We start from the raw sequence: 18820 nt of genomic DNA on the forward strand, positions 1-18820 counted from the left end.
AGGACACACGGACCAACACACTGTCGTTTCAGGGTTTTTCCCTGGTGACAATTTTGTGCATTAAAAACTTGTGTAATAAAAACCAGTTCTGTGGCTGTTTGCTCTAATTCCACCTCCCGCCGCTGGGGGTCGCTGTGGTGCCACCAGAGTTCTGTCCAGTGTTTCCGGGTCATCGGTGTGACGCTGCTCCTCTGATCAACACGCGTGTGGAAACAAATTGCGTCTCGTCCATCAAAACACACCGACGCGTCTGATCACTCACACCGAGGAGAGGTGATTAAACTCGGGTCTGACCTGCGGAGAGAGCCGAGCACTGAGCCGTCATGGGTCCGGTGAGTTGTTAAATGAACGTGTTTCAGAGTGGAGTCTGGTCTCTCAGCAAACTGGCTCACATCGCGAGCAGCAGCTGGGATTTCTTTGCTGTCTTTAACCAGACTCCATAGAGATATCTGCTAATTTAAGTGTTCCGAGTTTACAGGGAATCATACTCACTGTGTGGAGAGTCCTCTCGCGTTTTCTGCATTAACTTGGTCTACTGGTCAAATCGGCATCGATATAATTAACCAGGAAGATGTTCTTGTGATTTTACACACAGTAAAGTGATCTCTGTCCGTCCTCATGCACCCACTGTGTGCTGTCTTAGATTTAATGTTCAGAAACTCAGCAGGAGTCAAGTTCTGTGTACAGTAAAGCTGATTTTGATCAGCTGACTCTATAGATCGCTGATAGTTGATCAATGATAATTGTCATTAGAAATCATTTAGAAAAACAATATCCTTACTCGACAGTTTGTTGATTTATTCTTCATTTCATTTAAAGTTGTGATATGCTGACTTTTCTCAGACTGAACGAACTGAAGAATGACTTTAACTGTTAGAAACACAATCCAGTTTTATTGTTGACACTTTAAACACAAACAACAAACAAGTACACAAAAATGAATCCGTAAAGCTCGAAGAATAGAAAACACAAAGAATGAATGTTTTGTGTGAGAACATTATTTTACCTTCTCTGATCATATGATCGTGCTTTTAAAAGATGTTCTCGTTTTTATTCAGTTTATAATTCTGGATTTTATAAGTTGATCAAAATATATTTTTATATGTTTCTTTGCGTTCTCACTGTTTTATTAAAATGTCGTCCTAACAGAGCAGATCGATCATAAAACCTCTTTCATGACTCTAATCACTTTCAAAATAAGAGCTCAAGTGTTTCTGTGTGAACTTTAAATAAGATGTTGCTTTAAAATGTTTGTCCATCACTCAGGATCAGTCAGTCTGACTTCATCACTCAGGATCAGTCAGTCTGACTTCATCACTCAGGATCAGTCAGTCTGACTTTATCTGATTTTTCATAAATCCAACTCCTTCTCTCCCTCCTTCCCTCTCTCCCTCCTTCCTTCTCCCTCCTTCCTTCTCTCCCTCCTTCCTTCTCTCTCTCCTCCCTTCTCTCCCTCCTTCCTTCTCCCTCCTTCCTTCTCCCTCCGTCCCTCTCTCCCACTTTCCCTTCCTCCCTCCAGCCTCGGTCGAAGAAGCGTCGTCCAACGTTCCGCCGCCTGTTGAAGACGAGCGATGTGAAGCTGGAGAACAAGTTGAAGAACCGTCAGATGAAGCAGCAGAATGTGGCCAAGAAGCAGCGAAAAGAACAGAAGAAGCTGCGTCAGGCGGTGAAAGACGCTGCCATCAGGACGCCCCGCCCACTGGAGACGTACAGGAAGAGACCCGGTGAGAGAGCTGGCTGCTGATTGGTTTGTTCCGCTGCAGCCGTCAGCTGCTCGATAATTGATTTTCTTCTTTTCCTGTTTGTCCATTACGGTGCTAACATTTGTCCTGAAGTTTCGTCCTTGAAAGGCTGATTAATAATCACAATGATTGATCACATGTATTGTTAATGAAGACTCTCCCATGATGCACAGCTCACAGTTGCTTGTGACGACTGTTTCCAACAGAGGAGGAGGAGGAGGAGGAGGAGGAGGAGTTTCTGGAGAGTCTGCCCACAGACATGATGGAGGACGAAGACCTGCAGCAGATGACCTCCATGGCTCGACAGGCATCCTTCATCACTAGAGACCTGTCGTCATGGTAACGCCGACACAGACACCCATGATGTAACAGGACAGTTACCGGCATTATGTGATGTTGTGACTGAGGTGTGTTTGTTTCATGTGGCGGTGCGTCCCAGCGGGCCGGTGCACAGTGGGAAGAAGAGGAGCTCAGCAGTGGTGCCGAGCTACGAGAAGGTTCCCAGGAAGATGGCGAGGACCGAGGAGAAGGAAGTCATCCACTTGCTGCCAATCAAAGACAAAACTGGAGTCATCCCACAGAGCATAGAGAGAGGTAGCACATACAGTATTGATCTGCTGATTGATCTGATCGGTTACAGGGGGAATGAAAGAGCTAACTTCACCTCTGTTGTGTTTGTAGTTATCAAACAGCCACCGGAGGAGGAAGAGGAGGAGGAAGAAGAAGCTGCTAATGAGCCGGAGGAGTTTGAGGACGGTATGAATGACCTTTGACCCCAAAACTTATGATGACTCATCAACAAACGATTGATGTCAACACGATCATAACTCTGAGTCACAGTTGTTTCAACCTTTAACTGTCACATCGTCAGTTATTCTCACTGAAGTCTGATAAATATTAAACTGTTAAAAGAACTTAAGGAGCAGCCGGATGAACGATGATGAGTCATGTGTCCTCCTGTGCAGAGGGGGAGCCAGAGAGCACTGCAGCACTGACAGCAGAACAGAGAGAGCAGCTCAGAGTTCACAAGATCAATGAAAAGAAGCTGCACATCGCAGGTCTGGGATCAGCCATCATCTCTAACCCCTACAGCAACGTAAGACTGCTCGCTGATTCATCATTAATTATATCATCTGCTGAAGACACAGTTTAACATTGTGTGTGTGTGTGTGTAGATAAAGAGAGTGAAGGAGCTGCGTGGGATGCTGATGGAGTCGGACCCCTGTGTGGCGGTGACGGTCAGGAAGTTGGTGATGGTTTCTCTGATGGAGATCTTTAAAGACATAACGCCTAGCTACAGGATACGACCTCTGACCCCAGAAGAGAAGGCTGCTAAGGTAACCAGCTGGAGTTTGTGTCTAATCCAGGCTTCAACAGGTTAAATCACATGTATGTGATATTTTATTAAGTCTTGCTTGTTGATGTAACAGTTAGTTCTCTGGAGTCTGATCTGTCCTCCTGCACAACATGTTCACTGTTTTGATACACATCAGTCTTTAAACTTGACATATTCAAAGCTTCAGAAATATGAAACACACAAAAGCACTTGTAGAATTGATTTACAATGTATTTGTGATTTCTTGTGTTTGTTTGTTGTGCAGGTGAAGAAGGAGACTCAGCAGCTCCGAGAGTTTGAAGAAGGTTTGGTCAGTCAGTTTAAGTTCTACCTGGAGGACCTGGAGCAGACCATCAAAGGTACACAACCACACAGCAACACACACAAACACACAACACATGACAGCAGAAGACCCCTCGTCAGCATGTTCACCCTCCATCTACAGACTGGAAGCAGCAGAAGAAGAAGCGCAGTCAGGCCGTGGGTTTCCAATCGTACCGCGGCCTCGCTGAAGTCGCCGTTCGTTGCCTGTGTGAGCTGCTACTCGCTCTGCCGCACTTCAACTTCCACAACAACATCATTGTCATCCTCGTCCCGCTAATGAACGACCAGGACAAGAAGGTGAGAGACTGTTCACCTCTGATGATGCTCAGGTAGATCGCTGTGATGATGTGTTGTGATGCGTTCAGGTGTTGGGAATGTGTTGTGATGCATTCAGGTGTCTGTGTTTCAGCTGTCGGGGATGTGTTGTGATGCGTTCAGGTGTTGGGAATGTGTTGTGATGCGTTCAGGTGTCTGTGTTTCAGCTGTCGGGGATGTGTTGTGATGCATTCAGGTGTTGGGAATGTGTTGTGATGCGTTCAGGTGTCTGTGTTTCAGCTGTCGGGGATGTGTTGTGATGCGTTCAGGTGTCTGTATGTTTCAGGTGTCGGGGATGTGTTGTGATGCGTTCAGGTGTCTGTGTTTCAGCTGTCGGGGATGTGTTGTGATGCGTTCAGGTGTCTGTGTGTTTCAGGTGTCGGGGATGTGTTGTGGTGCGTTCAGGTGTCTGTGTGTTTCAGGTGTCGGGGATGTGTTGTGATGCGTTCAGGTGTCTGTGTGTTTCAGGTGTCGAGGATGTGTTGTGATGCGTTCAGGTGTCTGTGTGTTTCAGGTGTCGGGGATGTGTTGTGATGCGTTCAGGAAGCTCTTCCAGCAGGACAAAGTGGGCGGGGCTTCGTTAGCCACAGTCAGGGTCATCTCTGGCCTCGTCAAGAGTCTCAACTACAACGTCAGACCAGAGGTAACCAACCAAACACACACAACAGTGATGTCACCAGGCCAGCTGTGATGTCAGACCTCACCTGAACCTCCACAGACTGATGTAATGTGCTGTAACTCCTCCCCCTTCTCAGGTGCTTAAGACCTTCATGAGTCTGAGGATAAAGGAGGTGGAGATGAAAAAGGACATAGAGGCCACGGCACCAAAGAAGAAGTTCATGAACAACAAAGAGAAGAAGAAGAACCTGTCAAGGATGCAGAGGAAGGTAAACATCTCTTAATAAAACTCACACACCTCTCACCTGTACACCGGGGTTAATGTGTGTGTGTGTGTGTGTGTGTGTGTGTGTGTGTGTGTGTGTGTGTGTGTGTGCAGTGGAAGAAGGCGGAGGAGAAGTTGGAGAAGGAGCTGCTGGAGGCTGAAGCCTCAGAGAGCAAAGAGAAGAAGATCAAACTGGTGAGTGGATAGCTGAGACAAATATGACAAGTTTAATCAATATGACAATCAAAAACCTCCTCCTCCTCTTCCTCTTCGTCCTCTTCCTCTTCTTCCTCCTCGTCTTCCTCCTCTTCGTCCTCTTCCTCTTCTTCCTCCTCCTCTTCCTCCTTCTCAGCACACAGAGACTCTGAACATCGTCTTCCTCGTCTACTTCAGGATCTTGAAGAAAGCTCAGAAGTCTGTTCTACTTCCTGCTGTTCTAGAGGGACTGGCCAAGTATGACTGACACACACACACACACACACACACACACACACACACAGTAGTACTGTGTAAATGATTGTGATGTCACTTCCTGTCAGTTTTGCTCACCTAATCAACCTAGAGTTCTTTGACGACCTGCTCAACGTGCTGCAGAGCCTTATCCAATCAGGAGTGAGTATTCACCTAGAGTCCGCCCCCTTTAACAAGCTGCTCCTAGTGACTGAAACTGCTCGGTTGATTGATTGATTGTCCTGATATGACCTGCAGGATCTGACTAATCGGGAGTGTCTCCACTGCATCCAGACCGTCTTCACCATCCTGTCAGGACAAGGTGTGTGTGTGTGTGTCTGTGTGTGTGTGTGTGTGTGTGTCTGTGTGTAGGAGGAGCAGATGTGTGTGTGTGTGTCTGTGTGTGTGTAGGAGGAGCAGATGTGTGTGTGTGTGTCTGACCTGAATCAATAAAGTTTCTTCTTGTCTTTATTTGTATCAGGTGACGTTCTGAACATCGACCCCCTGAACTTTTACTCTCAGCTCTACAAAATGCTACCGAGGCTCCACGCAGGTCAGAGACACTGTCACTGTGATGTCACTGTGATGTCACTGTGATGTCACTGTGAAGTCACTCATTTAATCTTTGTTTTGTCTTTGAGTTTTTTATTTTCACTCATCAGGTGTTAAAGTTTAATTTGAATTCTTTGTCACCACAAATAAAAATCTACCAATTAATTTTTATTAAGTTGTCGACAGGATTTAACTTCACAACAAATACAGGACTAAATATAAAACTACAAAATGAATCACGATGAAGCATGTTGTTGTGAACCACACACACGCAGGTCACTGACACTTTAAAACTGTTGTCTCTCTCAGGGGCGCCCAATGATGACATCATCATTGTGCTGCAGTGCCTGGATGCCATGCTGACCCGACGCAAGAAGCAGGTGTCCCTGCAGAGGGCGATGGCATTCGTCAAACGACTGAGCACGCTCAGTCTTCATGTGCTGCCCAACGCCACCGTGGGGATCCTCGCCGCGAACAGAGCCACTTTGCACGTGAGTGTGTGTGTGTGTGTGAATTATTCTGATAGGCAAAAACACTATGCTAACTAAGTCTCATGCTAATGTCACAAACTACAGTTTTCCTTACGTGGATCAGTTGTTATTATTATTATTATTATTATTATTATTATTATTATTATTATTATTATTATTATTATTATTATTATTATTATTATTATTAGGAAGCCTAACTGCAGCCTTTAAGCAGCACTCTGATTGGTTGACTGGAGCTGGCAGAAACTGACCTGCTGTCTGATGGGCTGGACCAGAGTGTGACTGAAGAAGTACAACATACTGTGTGTGTGTGTGTGTGTGTGTGTGTCTCAGGCCTTCCCAAAGTGTGACTTCCTGTTGGATAACGAGGTTCAGGGCAGCGGCTTCTACCTGCCAGAGCTGGACGAACCTGAACACTGCAATGCCCAGAACACTGCACTGTGGGAGCTACACACACTCCAGGTACTAATACACACTGGAGGTACTAATACACACTGGAGGTACATACAGACACACTAATAATAAACTAAGCCATCCTGTGTGTGCGTGTGTGTCTGCGTGTGTGTGTGTGCGCGTGTGTGCGCGTGCGTGTGTGTGTGTGCGTGCATGTGCGCGCGTGTGTGTGTGTGCGTGTGTGTGCGTGTGTGTGTGTGTGCAGAGACACTTCCACCCAGTGGTGCGGCGGCTGGCGGTCCATGTGTGTCAGGGAGCTCCCAGTGAAGGATCAGCAGCGCTCAGTGTGGATCTGAGCCGCAGGTACAAACACCTGGACACCTTAAAGGAGCAGTACACACATTCCACTTTATCTGGAACCCTAATGCTCATGATGAAAGACACATGATGAAATACAACATACTGTGTGTGTGTGTGTGCGTGCGTGCGTGTGTGTGCTCACTTCCTGTCCAGGTCTCCGGTGGAGCTGTTTAATGCCTACAGTGTTAAAGACATGACCTTTAACCCCCCTGTAGCTCCACCCAGCTCCAAGAAGAAGGTACATAAATCAAACACAGGGTTTCTGTTCATGTCTCTCCAGAGTGACATCTCACTGATGTTATAGATTAGTGTGGCTCATTGATTATTGATTGATCAGTTTTTGTGTTTCAGGATCGTTTTGTGATCAGAGCGAAGCTGCTGGACGAAGAGCTGCAGAGACGAGCTGAGAGTGTCCTGACCGTCACCGAGGACACAGAGCTGGACTTTAACACAACACACGAACACACTCATCACTGACACACACACACACACACACACACATACACAGCTGCTTCATTCAGTCTGAAGAAATACAGATAAAAATCTTTTACAAACATCAATGACAGGAAGACCAGTGTTGCCTTCAAAATAAAAGCCTAAATGTAGGGTGGTTTGAATGTCACAGCAATAATCAGATTACTTTTTTTGATATTTCTTCATATTTCTTCATATGTTGAAAAGTTGAAGTTGTTCTTCAAAGAGAATAAAAGTGTTTTTGTGTTTTATAAGAAAAGCATTGTGTTATTTATTAAACATTTGTGGTTTTTAGATAATCTGAAGAAAAAAGTTGCTAGGAGAGTAAAAGTAAAACTCATGTTGAAATATTACTTTGGAAAAAGTGAAAGTACAGAAAGATATTGAAAGTATTTACTGTGAGTTGATTGATTATCAGATCTGATTTTCAGTATTTTTATCGTCTTTTTTGTCTGAATTGATTCGCTTAAAAATCTGCAGACACTTCAGTCCTCACAGAACAGAAACTCACTGACACATTTAAAACAAACGAGCGCCTTGCAGTGAAAGTGGAGTTGTTGTCTGTGGAGAACAGAAGTTGGTTGTTTCTCTGCGCTCCTCACTGAACATCCTGATGAAGATCAGCAGCTGGTTCCTCTCTCAGGTTCTCCTCAGAGCCTCCTGTTGCGACACCTCAGATGCAGCAGCTGATGATCGATACCACAGTTGTACCACGTGCAGCATAATGACTTCATGACAGCAGCTGAGGCTCCTGGGTAATGTTGTGATGAGATCCCGACCTGCTGATGCTCACCATGACACGTCTGAAATCCATGACAGACACTGTTGAGAGGAAACATCAGATCAGTCCAGATACAAATCTCTCACACTACAGTCCTGACGTCACAGTGATGTCACAGTTTAATGTCCAAAATGACAGTGCTCTATAATCCACACAGTCACTGTGATACTCAGTCTGACACCAGGCAGGAGTTTAAGCAGAATAATTAAGGTTGAATAATGACACTCTGCCCTGCGAGACAAACAGATGATGAAGATGATGATGAACGAATTGAAACTAAAGGATAATCAGACAGTGAGCCGTGACAGGAGAACACAAGTCAATGAAAGGAGAGGTTCTAATCAGTGATGGTGGCTGCTTCCAGACACTCACAGCTGTATGATAATTTGTCTGCTCTTTCAGAGAAGGCATGGAGGAAAGTGAGTAAGGAAGTCTGTCTACCTGGTAAGTCATGAAAATATGTCTCAGCTCTGATCGATCTGAACTCCATCCAGGGAATAAACAGTTTTAAAGTAGTTTGCTTGTCGTCTGGCCGACAGACCTGAGGCAGTTTACAAGGCGATTCAGATCACAGAGAAATCTCTTTGTTCTGGGTTCAGACTGACGTGGTGAGACACTCCGTTCAGTCCTCGTCTATCTCCTGGTGACAGCCCTGCTACTGGTTCAGTGTTTGTACATGCTTTTCCCTGTCTCTCTCTGAGGTCACCAGAGGAAGGTGATTGCAGGAGCAGCCAGATCTGTTACTGTAAGTACTGATTTTGACACACCTGTTAAGAAGCTGCCACTCAGTGGACACAGATGGACAGACTGAGACCTGGACACTGGTCGACCTCAGGTAGAGCTGGAAGCTGCCATCATCCAGACCTGCAATCAAACTCACACATCTAGCACGATCTGAATTTTCTCTATGTGTTTGGTCTGATTGCACCATCGGATCTTTACAGTAGTGGTGTCGGTTGGTTCTGAGAAGCAGGTGAATGAGTTCTCAGGTTCTGATCCAATCCGTACAGCAGAGCCAGATCAGCTACTGTGACCACAAATGAAGGGTTGATCCTGACGCTTCATCTTCAGTGCAGCAGGAGATAGTTTAGATTCATACATTTTATGGGACATCAGAATAATTTTGATGTGTGTAGGTAACCCTGAAAATGCACACATCGTCACAAGGTCAGAACAAAAGGAGAAGCTTAGCTAATCCATCAGATCGACCAGACAGTACCGAGCAGCACTGTGAACGGGCCGAGGCGTCCCGAGGAGAAGTTTGTGGTTTCCACTTTCACACTTTTCTGAGTGAGGACGTTGACACGCACATGGAAAACCTGGAAGGAGAAAGTGGAAACTAGTTATTTCTTGTTGTACATTTTCACTGTTCATGTCTGGCCCTTTGGCCAAATATCAGTAATCTTATAATCGATGTGGTCCTGGAGACGAGTGCTCAGGTCCTCCAGGTCAACATCTCAGATCTGCAGCTGCAGCAGTCTGGAGTGAAAAGTGTGGCTGGGAGCACTGTGGGTCACAGAGAGAAGGCTGCTGATTGGTTATTACTTCAGTCAGCATAATGACACAGATCATAGGATTTAGTTTCAGACAACCAAAAGGAGTCAGAAAACAACCCTGATGAGAACCAAACAGAACTTGAGTCAGATGAGGCCCATGAAGTCCAGCAGGGGTCAGCACTTCACCACAGAGAGAGAGAGAGTGTGTGTGTGTGTGTGTGTGTGTGTGTGTGTGTGTGTGTGTGTGTGTGTGTGTGTGTGTGTGTGTGTGTGTGTGTGTGTGTGTGTGTGTGTGTGTGTGTGTGTGTGTGTGTGTGACTGTTTCTTGTCTCTGGTGGTTGAACAGTTTCACACTGGTGTCTGATCATCAGTGTTTGTCTCAACACAACGAGTCCAACAGTCAGACATGAAGTGTCGAACTGAGACGAGCTCAGGTGTGCTCAGGTGAGCTCTGACACACTGTTGAGGTGAGGCTGGTGCTGACGTTTTCCTCTGAGCAGCAGAGTGTTTCACTCTCTGTTCTCAGCAGTCACGTGACGCTCAGACTGTGTCTGAACTCGTCGCTCACTTAGTTTCCATTCTGACCCGGACGTCAGAGCAGGAAGAGCCTCCTTAAAAGGCCATGAGGTGGGCGGAGCTGAGCTGATATAAAGCAGCTGCGGTGATGAAACTGAGCTCATACTCAGAGACCTGACACAGCAACCTGATCAATCTGATGGCACGATGCTGCTGCAGCCTCTCTGGACCTTCCTTCGGGGACAATCTCTCCTCCTGCACTCGCCTGTCTTCCCCATTGTCTTCTCGCTGTCTGTCTACCTGTCCTTCTGCCTGCCCTTCGTGCTGCTGGACCTGCTGTCCTCCAGGTGGGCCCTGGTGCGCAGGTACAAGCTGCAGCCTCAGTGCTCCGTCAGCTGGGCCTCCATGTGGAGCTGTGTGGCTCTGACACTATACAACCACCTGGTCTTCATCTTCCCATTGACACTAATGTATTGGTACATGACGCCGCTCCACCTGCCAGAGGAGGCCCCGCCCCTGCCTCACCTGCTGGCTCAGGTGCTGGTCTGCCTGCTGCTCTTTGATTTCCAGAGCTTCGTCTGGCACCTGCTGCACCACAGAGTGTCCTGGCTCTACCGCCACTTCCACAAGGTGAGTGAATCCTCGTGTTTAGTCTGACAGTGTGAGGAGGCAGCGAGCTGTGTCCACCGTTAGGAGCCTCATAAAAAACAATTTAAATTTAAAAATAATCATTCTCACTCTCTCATGCTTTCTCCTCCACCAGGTGCACCACACCTACACCTCCACCTCGGCCCTCACCACAGAGTACTCTGGGGCCTGGGAGACTCTCAGTCTGGGCTTCTTCGCCGCCGCCAACCCCGTCCTGCTGGGCTGCCACCCGCTCACCGAGCTCGCATTCTTCCTCCTCAACATCTACCTGTCAGTGGAGGACCACTGCGGCTATGACCTTCCCTGGGCCACCCATCACCTGGTGCCATTTGGCCTGTACGGTGGGGCCCGCCACCACGACCTCCACCACCTCAAGTCCAAGTACAACTACGCCCCCTACTTCACACACTGGGACTGGCTGGCCGGGACGCTGTGCAGGCAGCATGACTGAACAACTCACTGTCCTTAAGTTTATGACAGGAACAAGTTTCTGACCCAACCGAGGCATTTTTAAACTGACCGAGGCGTTTTAAACTGGCTGAAGTGTTTGAACCCATCATAAGCTGAACTGAATGAATCTGTGTGAACTCCTCCAGAGGTCTGTGAGCTGGTCTGAAACCTCAGAGACCTCCTCAGCTTGTCTTTTACATTAAAAGGCCTGGGGTTCAACATCTACACATTTATTTATATATTTATATATACTGTGTATTTATTTATGTATTCATGCATTTATTTACGAATTCCAGCAGGATGATTAATGAAGGCTGCATGACTGAAATCTGTTCACACTGCAAACAGTTTAGAAACTTAACTGTTTATTAACGAGTAGATGAAGACCATGTTCAACACAGAAAACTGGATGAGTTGAAGTCTAATGTTGTTCATTAATATCATCATTAAGTTCATGTGCAGCTGAGTTCATTAAGACGACATGATGAAGATGAAAGATTAACGATGATCTTTGAGGTGTCAGAACAGTGTTCATATTGAACATCAGACAGAATGTTGACCAACATGGTTTTTATTTAAATGTGAACTTTGAATAATTAAAGATGGACCAGAGGAAGTGAGCTGACTGAACTGAGTGATGGACTGAAGCTAACGACTGTAACAAGTGTTAGTTAACGACTGTTAGTTATCGAGTGTTAATGAGGATGAAAGCTGTTGAGAGGAGAAATGTGTAAATAAAGTTTTCAGTAAAGTAACAGTGAACATATAAAAACAGTATTTTTAACAGCGAGAATAAATGTTTTGACCAAAAGTAAAAATGTTTGTTTCTCATTCTGTGTATGATTCTTTACTGGTTCTGCTGGGTCTTTACGGGTTCTGCTGGATCTTTAATGGTTCTGCTGGTGTCGGTGTGACTTCAGTTCATCCTGTTCAACTGAAAAATCATTCAAACGTTTTAAGAAACTTGTTTAAAACATGTTAAACAAGAACAAACATGTCAGGTGATACATATTTAATACTCTTCAGATATGGACTTTTACTCAGTAGAGGAAAATATTGCACTTTTGACTTGACTACATTTATTTGATGACTTTAGTTACTAGTTTATTTACAGATTACACACTTTTAGTGTTTTTTACTCGAGTTGACTGATACTTTTGATACTTTATTACATTTAATAACAGACACTTTAATAACAACCTGTACTGGAGGACTATTCATACGGGTGACTTTCACTTTTAGCGAAGTAATATCTTGATATGATATCTTTACTTTTACTGGAGTATGACTGTACTTTATATTGACCCACTCATACTAAAGTACTTCAGGTATTTGTGACATCCCAGTCACCAGAACAACACCTGGTTCATGTTGGTGCGAACACGAGTTCAAGTGTTTGAACAAGTCGAACAGTGTAAATTCAGATTTCATCATCACAATGAAGAGTTTCAATATAACTGTGTGTGTGTGTGTGTGTGTGTGTGTGTAATGACTCATTCTGCCCACACACATCCACACATTGTTTGCTCACTGTTACTGTGAAAAACTGTGTCACTTTGCATGAAATATGAAAGACTGTTATTAAAGTGAAACTCTCACCAAAATGCAACCTAGGGTTTTTTTTATGAATGTACCGAGTCAAAATTCATTCAAAAGCATAGTTATGACGAAAGAGGTTCTTTTACAAAAGCATCAAAATCTCTAATTTTAAAACAGTAAGAAGTATCAACACAACATGAAATTTTGCTGGTAGCATCACCAGGGTCTCTACACATGAACACCAGCACTGACAACATTGTTTGTGTACACAGAGTTACTAAAAAGAAAGTTTTTGAACAGCTCATGTTAGCAGTAGCTTGTTCTGCCCGCCGCCGTCCTGCCAGTGGAGAAGAGTCGATCTCAGAATGTTGCTGTTGTTGTTGTGGTTGTTGTCGTGGTTGTTGTTGTGTTTGTGGTTGTTGTGGTTGTTGTCGTGGTTGGTGTTGTTGTTGTGGCGGTTGTGGTTGTTGTTGTGGTTGTTGTCGTGTTTGTGGTTGTTGTCGTGGTTGTTGTTGTGTTTGTGGTTGTTGTGGTTGTTGTCGTGGTTGTTGTTGTGTTTGTGGTTGTTGTGGTTGTTGTGGTTGTTGTCGTGGTTGGTGTTGTTGTTGTGGCGGTTGTGGTTGTTGTTGTGGTTGTTGTCGTGGATGGGTTAGGGTTAGGGTTAGGTTGTTGTCATTGTTGTTGTGGTGGTTGTGTCACTATGTTCGTGAGCTTTTAGCTCCAGACAGAACAGAAACAACAGAGACAACAATCTCTTCATCCTTTGTTATGTTAACATAAAATAACAATATTGTGTGTGTGTATATGTGTGTATGTGTGTAGATGTACTTCATGTACTTCATGTACTTGTACTACAATACAACGACATGATGACAGACATTTCTTTGAACTCTGACTCATATTTGAGGAACTTTTATAATGTTGACATTAACATAATTTTGAAGAATAGATTAGTAATAGATTACATTTTGGAGTGAGTCATGGTCCATCGCGTGAGTCACACAGGACTTGTGGGGGAATCACATTCTGAGGATGTTTGGAGGGGGAAATTCCCAATAAAAAGGGAAACTCGCCAGAATAAAAGCACCAAACAGTGAGCTGAACAAGGATGGAAATAGCTGGAGGAGATCACAGGAGAAACTCCAGAGGGAGGAAGTGAGTCAGGCTGCAGACGAGGTCACTCACTAGAATGAAGCTCAACATCAGCTTCATAACAAGCCGATAAGACGAGGAAATAATAAAACCCTCAGGGGAGGAAGCACAAAGATCCCGTCTCCTCACGCAGCAGGAAACTGATGTCAGGCTCATTTATGTAACATCTTGACCTCAGGCCCATCAAATAATGGTCAGGTTATAAAATTAAAAAATTATACAATTTTTATTTTTTTGATTCATAACCAAAAACAGCAAAAAAAACAACATTTCTATGTGTTTTCTATGTGGTTGACTTGTTTCATCATTTCAATTTGAAAGATCAGTCTGGTCTCATATTCTCTTCATGTCAAAACCAGCAACATGTTGGTCCGTCTCTTTTTACTGTCTGACTTCCTGTCTAAGGCCCATTGGTTCATTCTGTAGATGTAAATCTGTAGAAACACCTCAGAACTGTTCTTAAATCACATCACACTTTCTAACGAGCATGAGTTCCTGTAACCCCCCCACGGACAACTCGGACGATCCGGACTGCCGGTCCACTTGTGTGAGTTCCTGTAAACTGGCAGCTTTCTGGTGAAATTTAATCTGACTCTGATCGACTTCCAGGAATTGAGTTGTTATCCAAAAAGCTCAGCGTCAGTTTTCAGCTGTCTAAAAGTCGCTCTGCTGAGCTCCGCTGAGAGCAGCTGTTTCTGTGCCTGCATCTTTAAATGCTCATGAGCTCCGTCTGTCAACACCTGCCTTACCTGCTACATGCCCCTCTCAGGGAGAGGATGCCTCTTCCGCTAGCGGTAGCACGCGCTAATGTTTACAGTGGATGTATCGCTATGGCTCACTGAGATTTTTTGGTTTACCCACACCAGTTTGACCCAGAATGGGACCCAGAGGGAGAGGCTCCTGAAGAAGTACAGCCTCTGTGGCTGTGACATTTCAGAATGGTTAGTGTGTCTGAATAATGTTAGTTTGTTCTTATGGGTTGTTACAGTTACTGCCATGAAGCTAATGGCTAACAGCTAGTGAAAGCTGTGTTTGTCTCCAACTCAGTCTCCAAACTCTTGGACACTGTTCACATCGTCTCTGTCTCCAGTCTGCACATGTTTCCAGACTTTTTACTGTGACTACCAAGCTCCATCACAATGTTATTAACATTAAACTCACTTCAAACGCCATTACATGGCGGATCGAAGCGGAGCTAACTAGTTAGCCAACCAGCTGACTTCACCATACTGGTAGTCCCTCTGCAGCTCATCATCGATCCGTCCTGCTGTTTGTCTCTTCAGTGAGTAAACTCTTCAGGTCAGTGAGGAGATAAATTATATGTTTCCTTTCTCTCTGTGTCACATTTGAGTGAAACATTTAGTTCTGAGCAACAGAACCAACAAGTTGAGCTCTGGCGCTCCAGAACCAGAACCTGTCAGATCTTCTGTTTCCAGACTCGATCCACTCGTCTGCTCTCGTACGACTTGGATTATAAATAGTGTAGTTTCTCACGTCCACACTGAGGCCTCCTATTCACCTGTTCACCTGTTCAAACATGCCTCCTCCCACACACACACACACACACGGGTTAAACCCACAACATGACTCGAGACCTGAATTTTTCTTTGTTATTTATTTATTTATTTCAGCTTTGTAACCATGGCATTAATAAACCTGGACATAATGTCAAAGACGAAGTTCAGCAGGACAAAATGTGAGCACTGCAAACCACAGGTACGTCCACCCATACAAGTACGTCCACACATACAAGTACGTCCACACATACAGGTAAGTCCACGCATACAGGTACGTCCAAGCATACAGGTACGTCCAAACATACAGGTACGTCCAAGCATACAGGTGCGTCCACACATACAGGTGCGTCCAAGCATACAGGTACGTCCACACATACAGGTATAAAGGTTAAATGTCAAATAATCTGTCCTGATTTTCAAGGATCAACTGAGAAAACAGATTTAATTAGTGTGTTTCATCAAACTGTCTCAGTGAACCATCTACTGTGTGTGTGTGCAGGTAGATATTTTAATAAAGTGTGTCAGTAAAAAAGACTTCAGGAATAATTGAGCCAGATCATTTGATGATATCTTCATCTTCATCAGTTGCTCCAACATGTCCCTGACTCAGTGTGTGAAGGTTTTGCTCCAGAGCAACTTCATGTTTAAACAGGACAGAAAGTGTGTGTGTTTACGTGTATGTTTGTGTGTGTGTGTGTGTGTGTGTGTGTGTGTGTGTGTGTGTGTGTGTGTGTGTGTGTGTGTGTGTGGATGTTTTATCTCACTTCCTCTCATGTCTCAGAGTGCAGCTCAGCTTGAATGATTTCTGGGAAACTCCAGATTAGCTTTTCATTCTTTATGAGTTCAGTATTTAAAATGTCAAGGTGCTGACAGGACAACAGCTCCACCTGCAGGACAACAGCTCCACCTGCAGGACAACAGCTCCACCTGCAGGACAACCCTGGTTACTGCAGGACAGAGGAAGAAGAGGAGGTTGTGAGGGAGAGTTATTCTAACAAAAGTCCAACACACTTTGAGAACTATACGTTTTTTTTGAAAACTCCCTAAATTTTTAATGTGAATATAGTTAGATCAATCTTCATTGATCACTAACAGCTCCACCTGTAGCTGCAACATGACAGTGATGAACACATGAATGCATCAATAAGTTACTCTATGTAATCATTACTCACACAGACACACACACACACACATTCTTGAGCTGGTTGTGAGGCTCACTGTGTGTTGATGTTAGTCGACCAATCAGAAACAGTTTCAGACGTCTCTGTAAGGAGTCCAGCTGTTTTCCCATTTTCGGTCAAAGACCAGGCAGGGTGTGTGTGTGTGTGTGTGTGTGTGTGTGTGTGTGTGGAGGTGAAGCAGGTGGAGTCAACAAGTTCTAGTTTTGGAAACATAAAATCACAAAATGACTTCATTCTGAGTTTTGACTGACATAAAGAAAATAATTGTTCTGATGAACGATGCTGCAACTTATCAACACACATGGTTCCTGTCAGCGTTGTTATATCACAGAATAAAATTAAAATATGGCAACATGAAAGATTCATCTAAAATAAGTCTGATTGTTTGCACATGCTAAGCTAACAGCTGCTGTGAATGTTTGTATGCATGACTGCAGGTCAGTGGAAGTGAAGCTCAGTGGAAATAAGGAGCTGAAACAAGTGTGTGTGGTATGAAGCTATGAAGGCCTGTGTGTATATGTGTGTGTGTGTGTGTGTGTGTGTGTGTGTGTGTGTGTGTGTGTGTGTGTGTGTGTGTGTGTGAATGTGTGTGACTGTGTGTGTGTGTCTGTGTGTGTGTGCGTGCGCGCATGTGTGTGTGTGTGTGTGTAGGAGGAGGAGCAGATGGACACTGTACAACTAAACAAGGACATAGTGAAGGACAGAGAAATACGACTGTACACAGACTGTGAGCAGTCACACACAGAGCTGAACACACCCACCATGTTTCCTCTCCTTACATGAGACGAGGAGGAGGAGGAGGGAGAAGCAGAGGCTCTTCTTATTTACTGACTGGCTTCCTTTTATGGAGTTAAAGACACAGATTGATCTCACTGCTGTCTGTTCATTTATGTTTCATTTAATCTGTTCTGATTGTTTCTGACTCATGTTCTTCGTCAGCTTCATCCAATTCTTCGTCTTCTTCTTCTTCTTCTTCTTCTTCTTCTTCTTCTTCTTCTTCTTCTTCTTCTTCTTCTTCTTTATCTCTCCTGACAAGCAGTAACTAAAGTGGGCGGTGTCTCAGTTTAGTTTAGTTTCCTCATAGTAAAGTTTCCTTTTAAGGAGAACCTGAGTGTCTGCTGAACGGCTGAAAACATACTGCAGAGAAATCATCATCATGTAGACGTCTCCATCCTCCATCAGTCTGAAGACTACGTTACCCATGAGCCTCAGCAGCTGTACTGATGGAGAGGAGGCCAGTCAGACTGACCTGATCAAACTGACGAATGTTTATCAGGTTTTGTACAAAGATTAATCGACAGCCAGCCGTCTTTAGTCAGTGAAACGCACTCTGGGAGTCGTAGTTCCGACCGTTGATCAAAGAACCAGATGTTTTCTAACTCAGAGGTTCGGACGCACTTTGTTCACTCAGAAGCTCATCAGCTGACTGTCAGCTGGTCGGACCGCTGTCCTCTCGGTCATCAAGGAAACATTACCAAAACCTCCTACAAACTGCTGACATGTTCAAGATTATGTCCCATAATTAATTTTACCATGGTACTCAGAAGTACTGATACCTACAGTGATACCTGATGAAGTACTGCTGGTACCACAGGAGGTACTTCAGTGGTACTGCAGCCCTACAAAGCAGACAGCAGCAGAAGAAGAAGAAGAAGAAGAAGAAAAAGAAAAAGTGTTGATGGGAACAGGACAGTGACTCTGCTGCGTCTCCTGACCGACTCAAACTGAACCATCCGTTGTCCTTCACACGAAGAAACAAACATCCTTCATTGTCATCATCTTCTTCCTTCACAGCTTCATTCAGACTGACCTCCTCCTTCTTCTCCTCCTTCCATGCTGCTGCAATTGTCTTTTTAAGGAGATAGAGTGCTGCCCCCTCCTCAAACACAAACACACACACACACACACACACACACACACACACACACACACACAGAGGAAACACTCAAATGTAGAAATTCATGTTCAGCAGAGGATCAATCAGATCAGATGTGATTTGAATCTAAATCTGTCCTAAATTTTTCCTTGACTCACTCATGCTAACATGCTAAGCTATGATGGAGGACAATGTAAATACGAAGTTGATGCTAAACATCAGCATGTTAGCATCAACATGCTAACACACATGTGTGTGTGTGTGTGTGTGTGTGTGTGTGTGTGTGTGTGTGTGTGTGTGTGTGTGTGAACATGCTACCCTGCCATATGAGGAGGTGAGACAGG

General features: G+C 44.6%; 2 protein-coding genes across 3 annotated transcripts; both read left to right on the forward strand.

Annotated features, from left to right (window-relative positions):
- The first annotated feature begins 148 nt into the window (after positions 1-148).
- noc3l (NOC3-like DNA replication regulator) lies at positions 149-7579 on the forward strand. 2 transcript variants are annotated; one of them, XM_037081867.1, is made up of 21 exons: positions 149-332; positions 1520-1724; positions 1949-2081; positions 2182-2336; positions 2424-2498; positions 2708-2838; positions 2918-3079; positions 3344-3437; positions 3524-3699; positions 4232-4360; positions 4473-4604; positions 4715-4795; positions 4953-5053; positions 5140-5212; positions 5309-5372; positions 5532-5603; positions 5912-6093; positions 6427-6555; positions 6752-6849; positions 7000-7084; positions 7198-7579. In XM_037081867.1, exons 1-21 carry the CDS (start codon positions 324-326, stop codon positions 7321-7323), a joined length of 2412 nt encoding a protein of 803 aa, XP_036937762.1. In that variant the 5' UTR covers positions 149-323; the 3' UTR covers positions 7324-7579. The 2 variants fall into 2 exon arrangements, with proteins under 2 accessions (XP_036937762.1, XP_036937763.1); XM_037081868.1 differs by having other exon boundaries at positions 1955-2081.
- A 2686-nt stretch (positions 7580-10265) lies between these two features.
- ch25h (cholesterol 25-hydroxylase) lies at positions 10266-12042 on the forward strand. Its single transcript, XM_037080200.1, has 2 exons — positions 10266-10743; positions 10877-12042. The coding sequence occupies exons 1-2, from the start codon at positions 10321-10323 to the stop codon at positions 11210-11212; spliced, it is 759 nt and encodes a 252-aa protein (XP_036936095.1). The 5' UTR covers positions 10266-10320; the 3' UTR covers positions 11213-12042.
- Positions 12043-18820: the final 6778 nt, after the last annotated feature.

The sequence above is a fragment of the Acanthopagrus latus genome, chromosome 20 (assembly GCF_904848185.1).
Source record: "Acanthopagrus latus isolate v.2019 chromosome 20, fAcaLat1.1, whole genome shotgun sequence".
Taxonomy (NCBI): Eukaryota; Metazoa; Chordata; class Actinopteri; order Spariformes; family Sparidae; genus Acanthopagrus; species Acanthopagrus latus.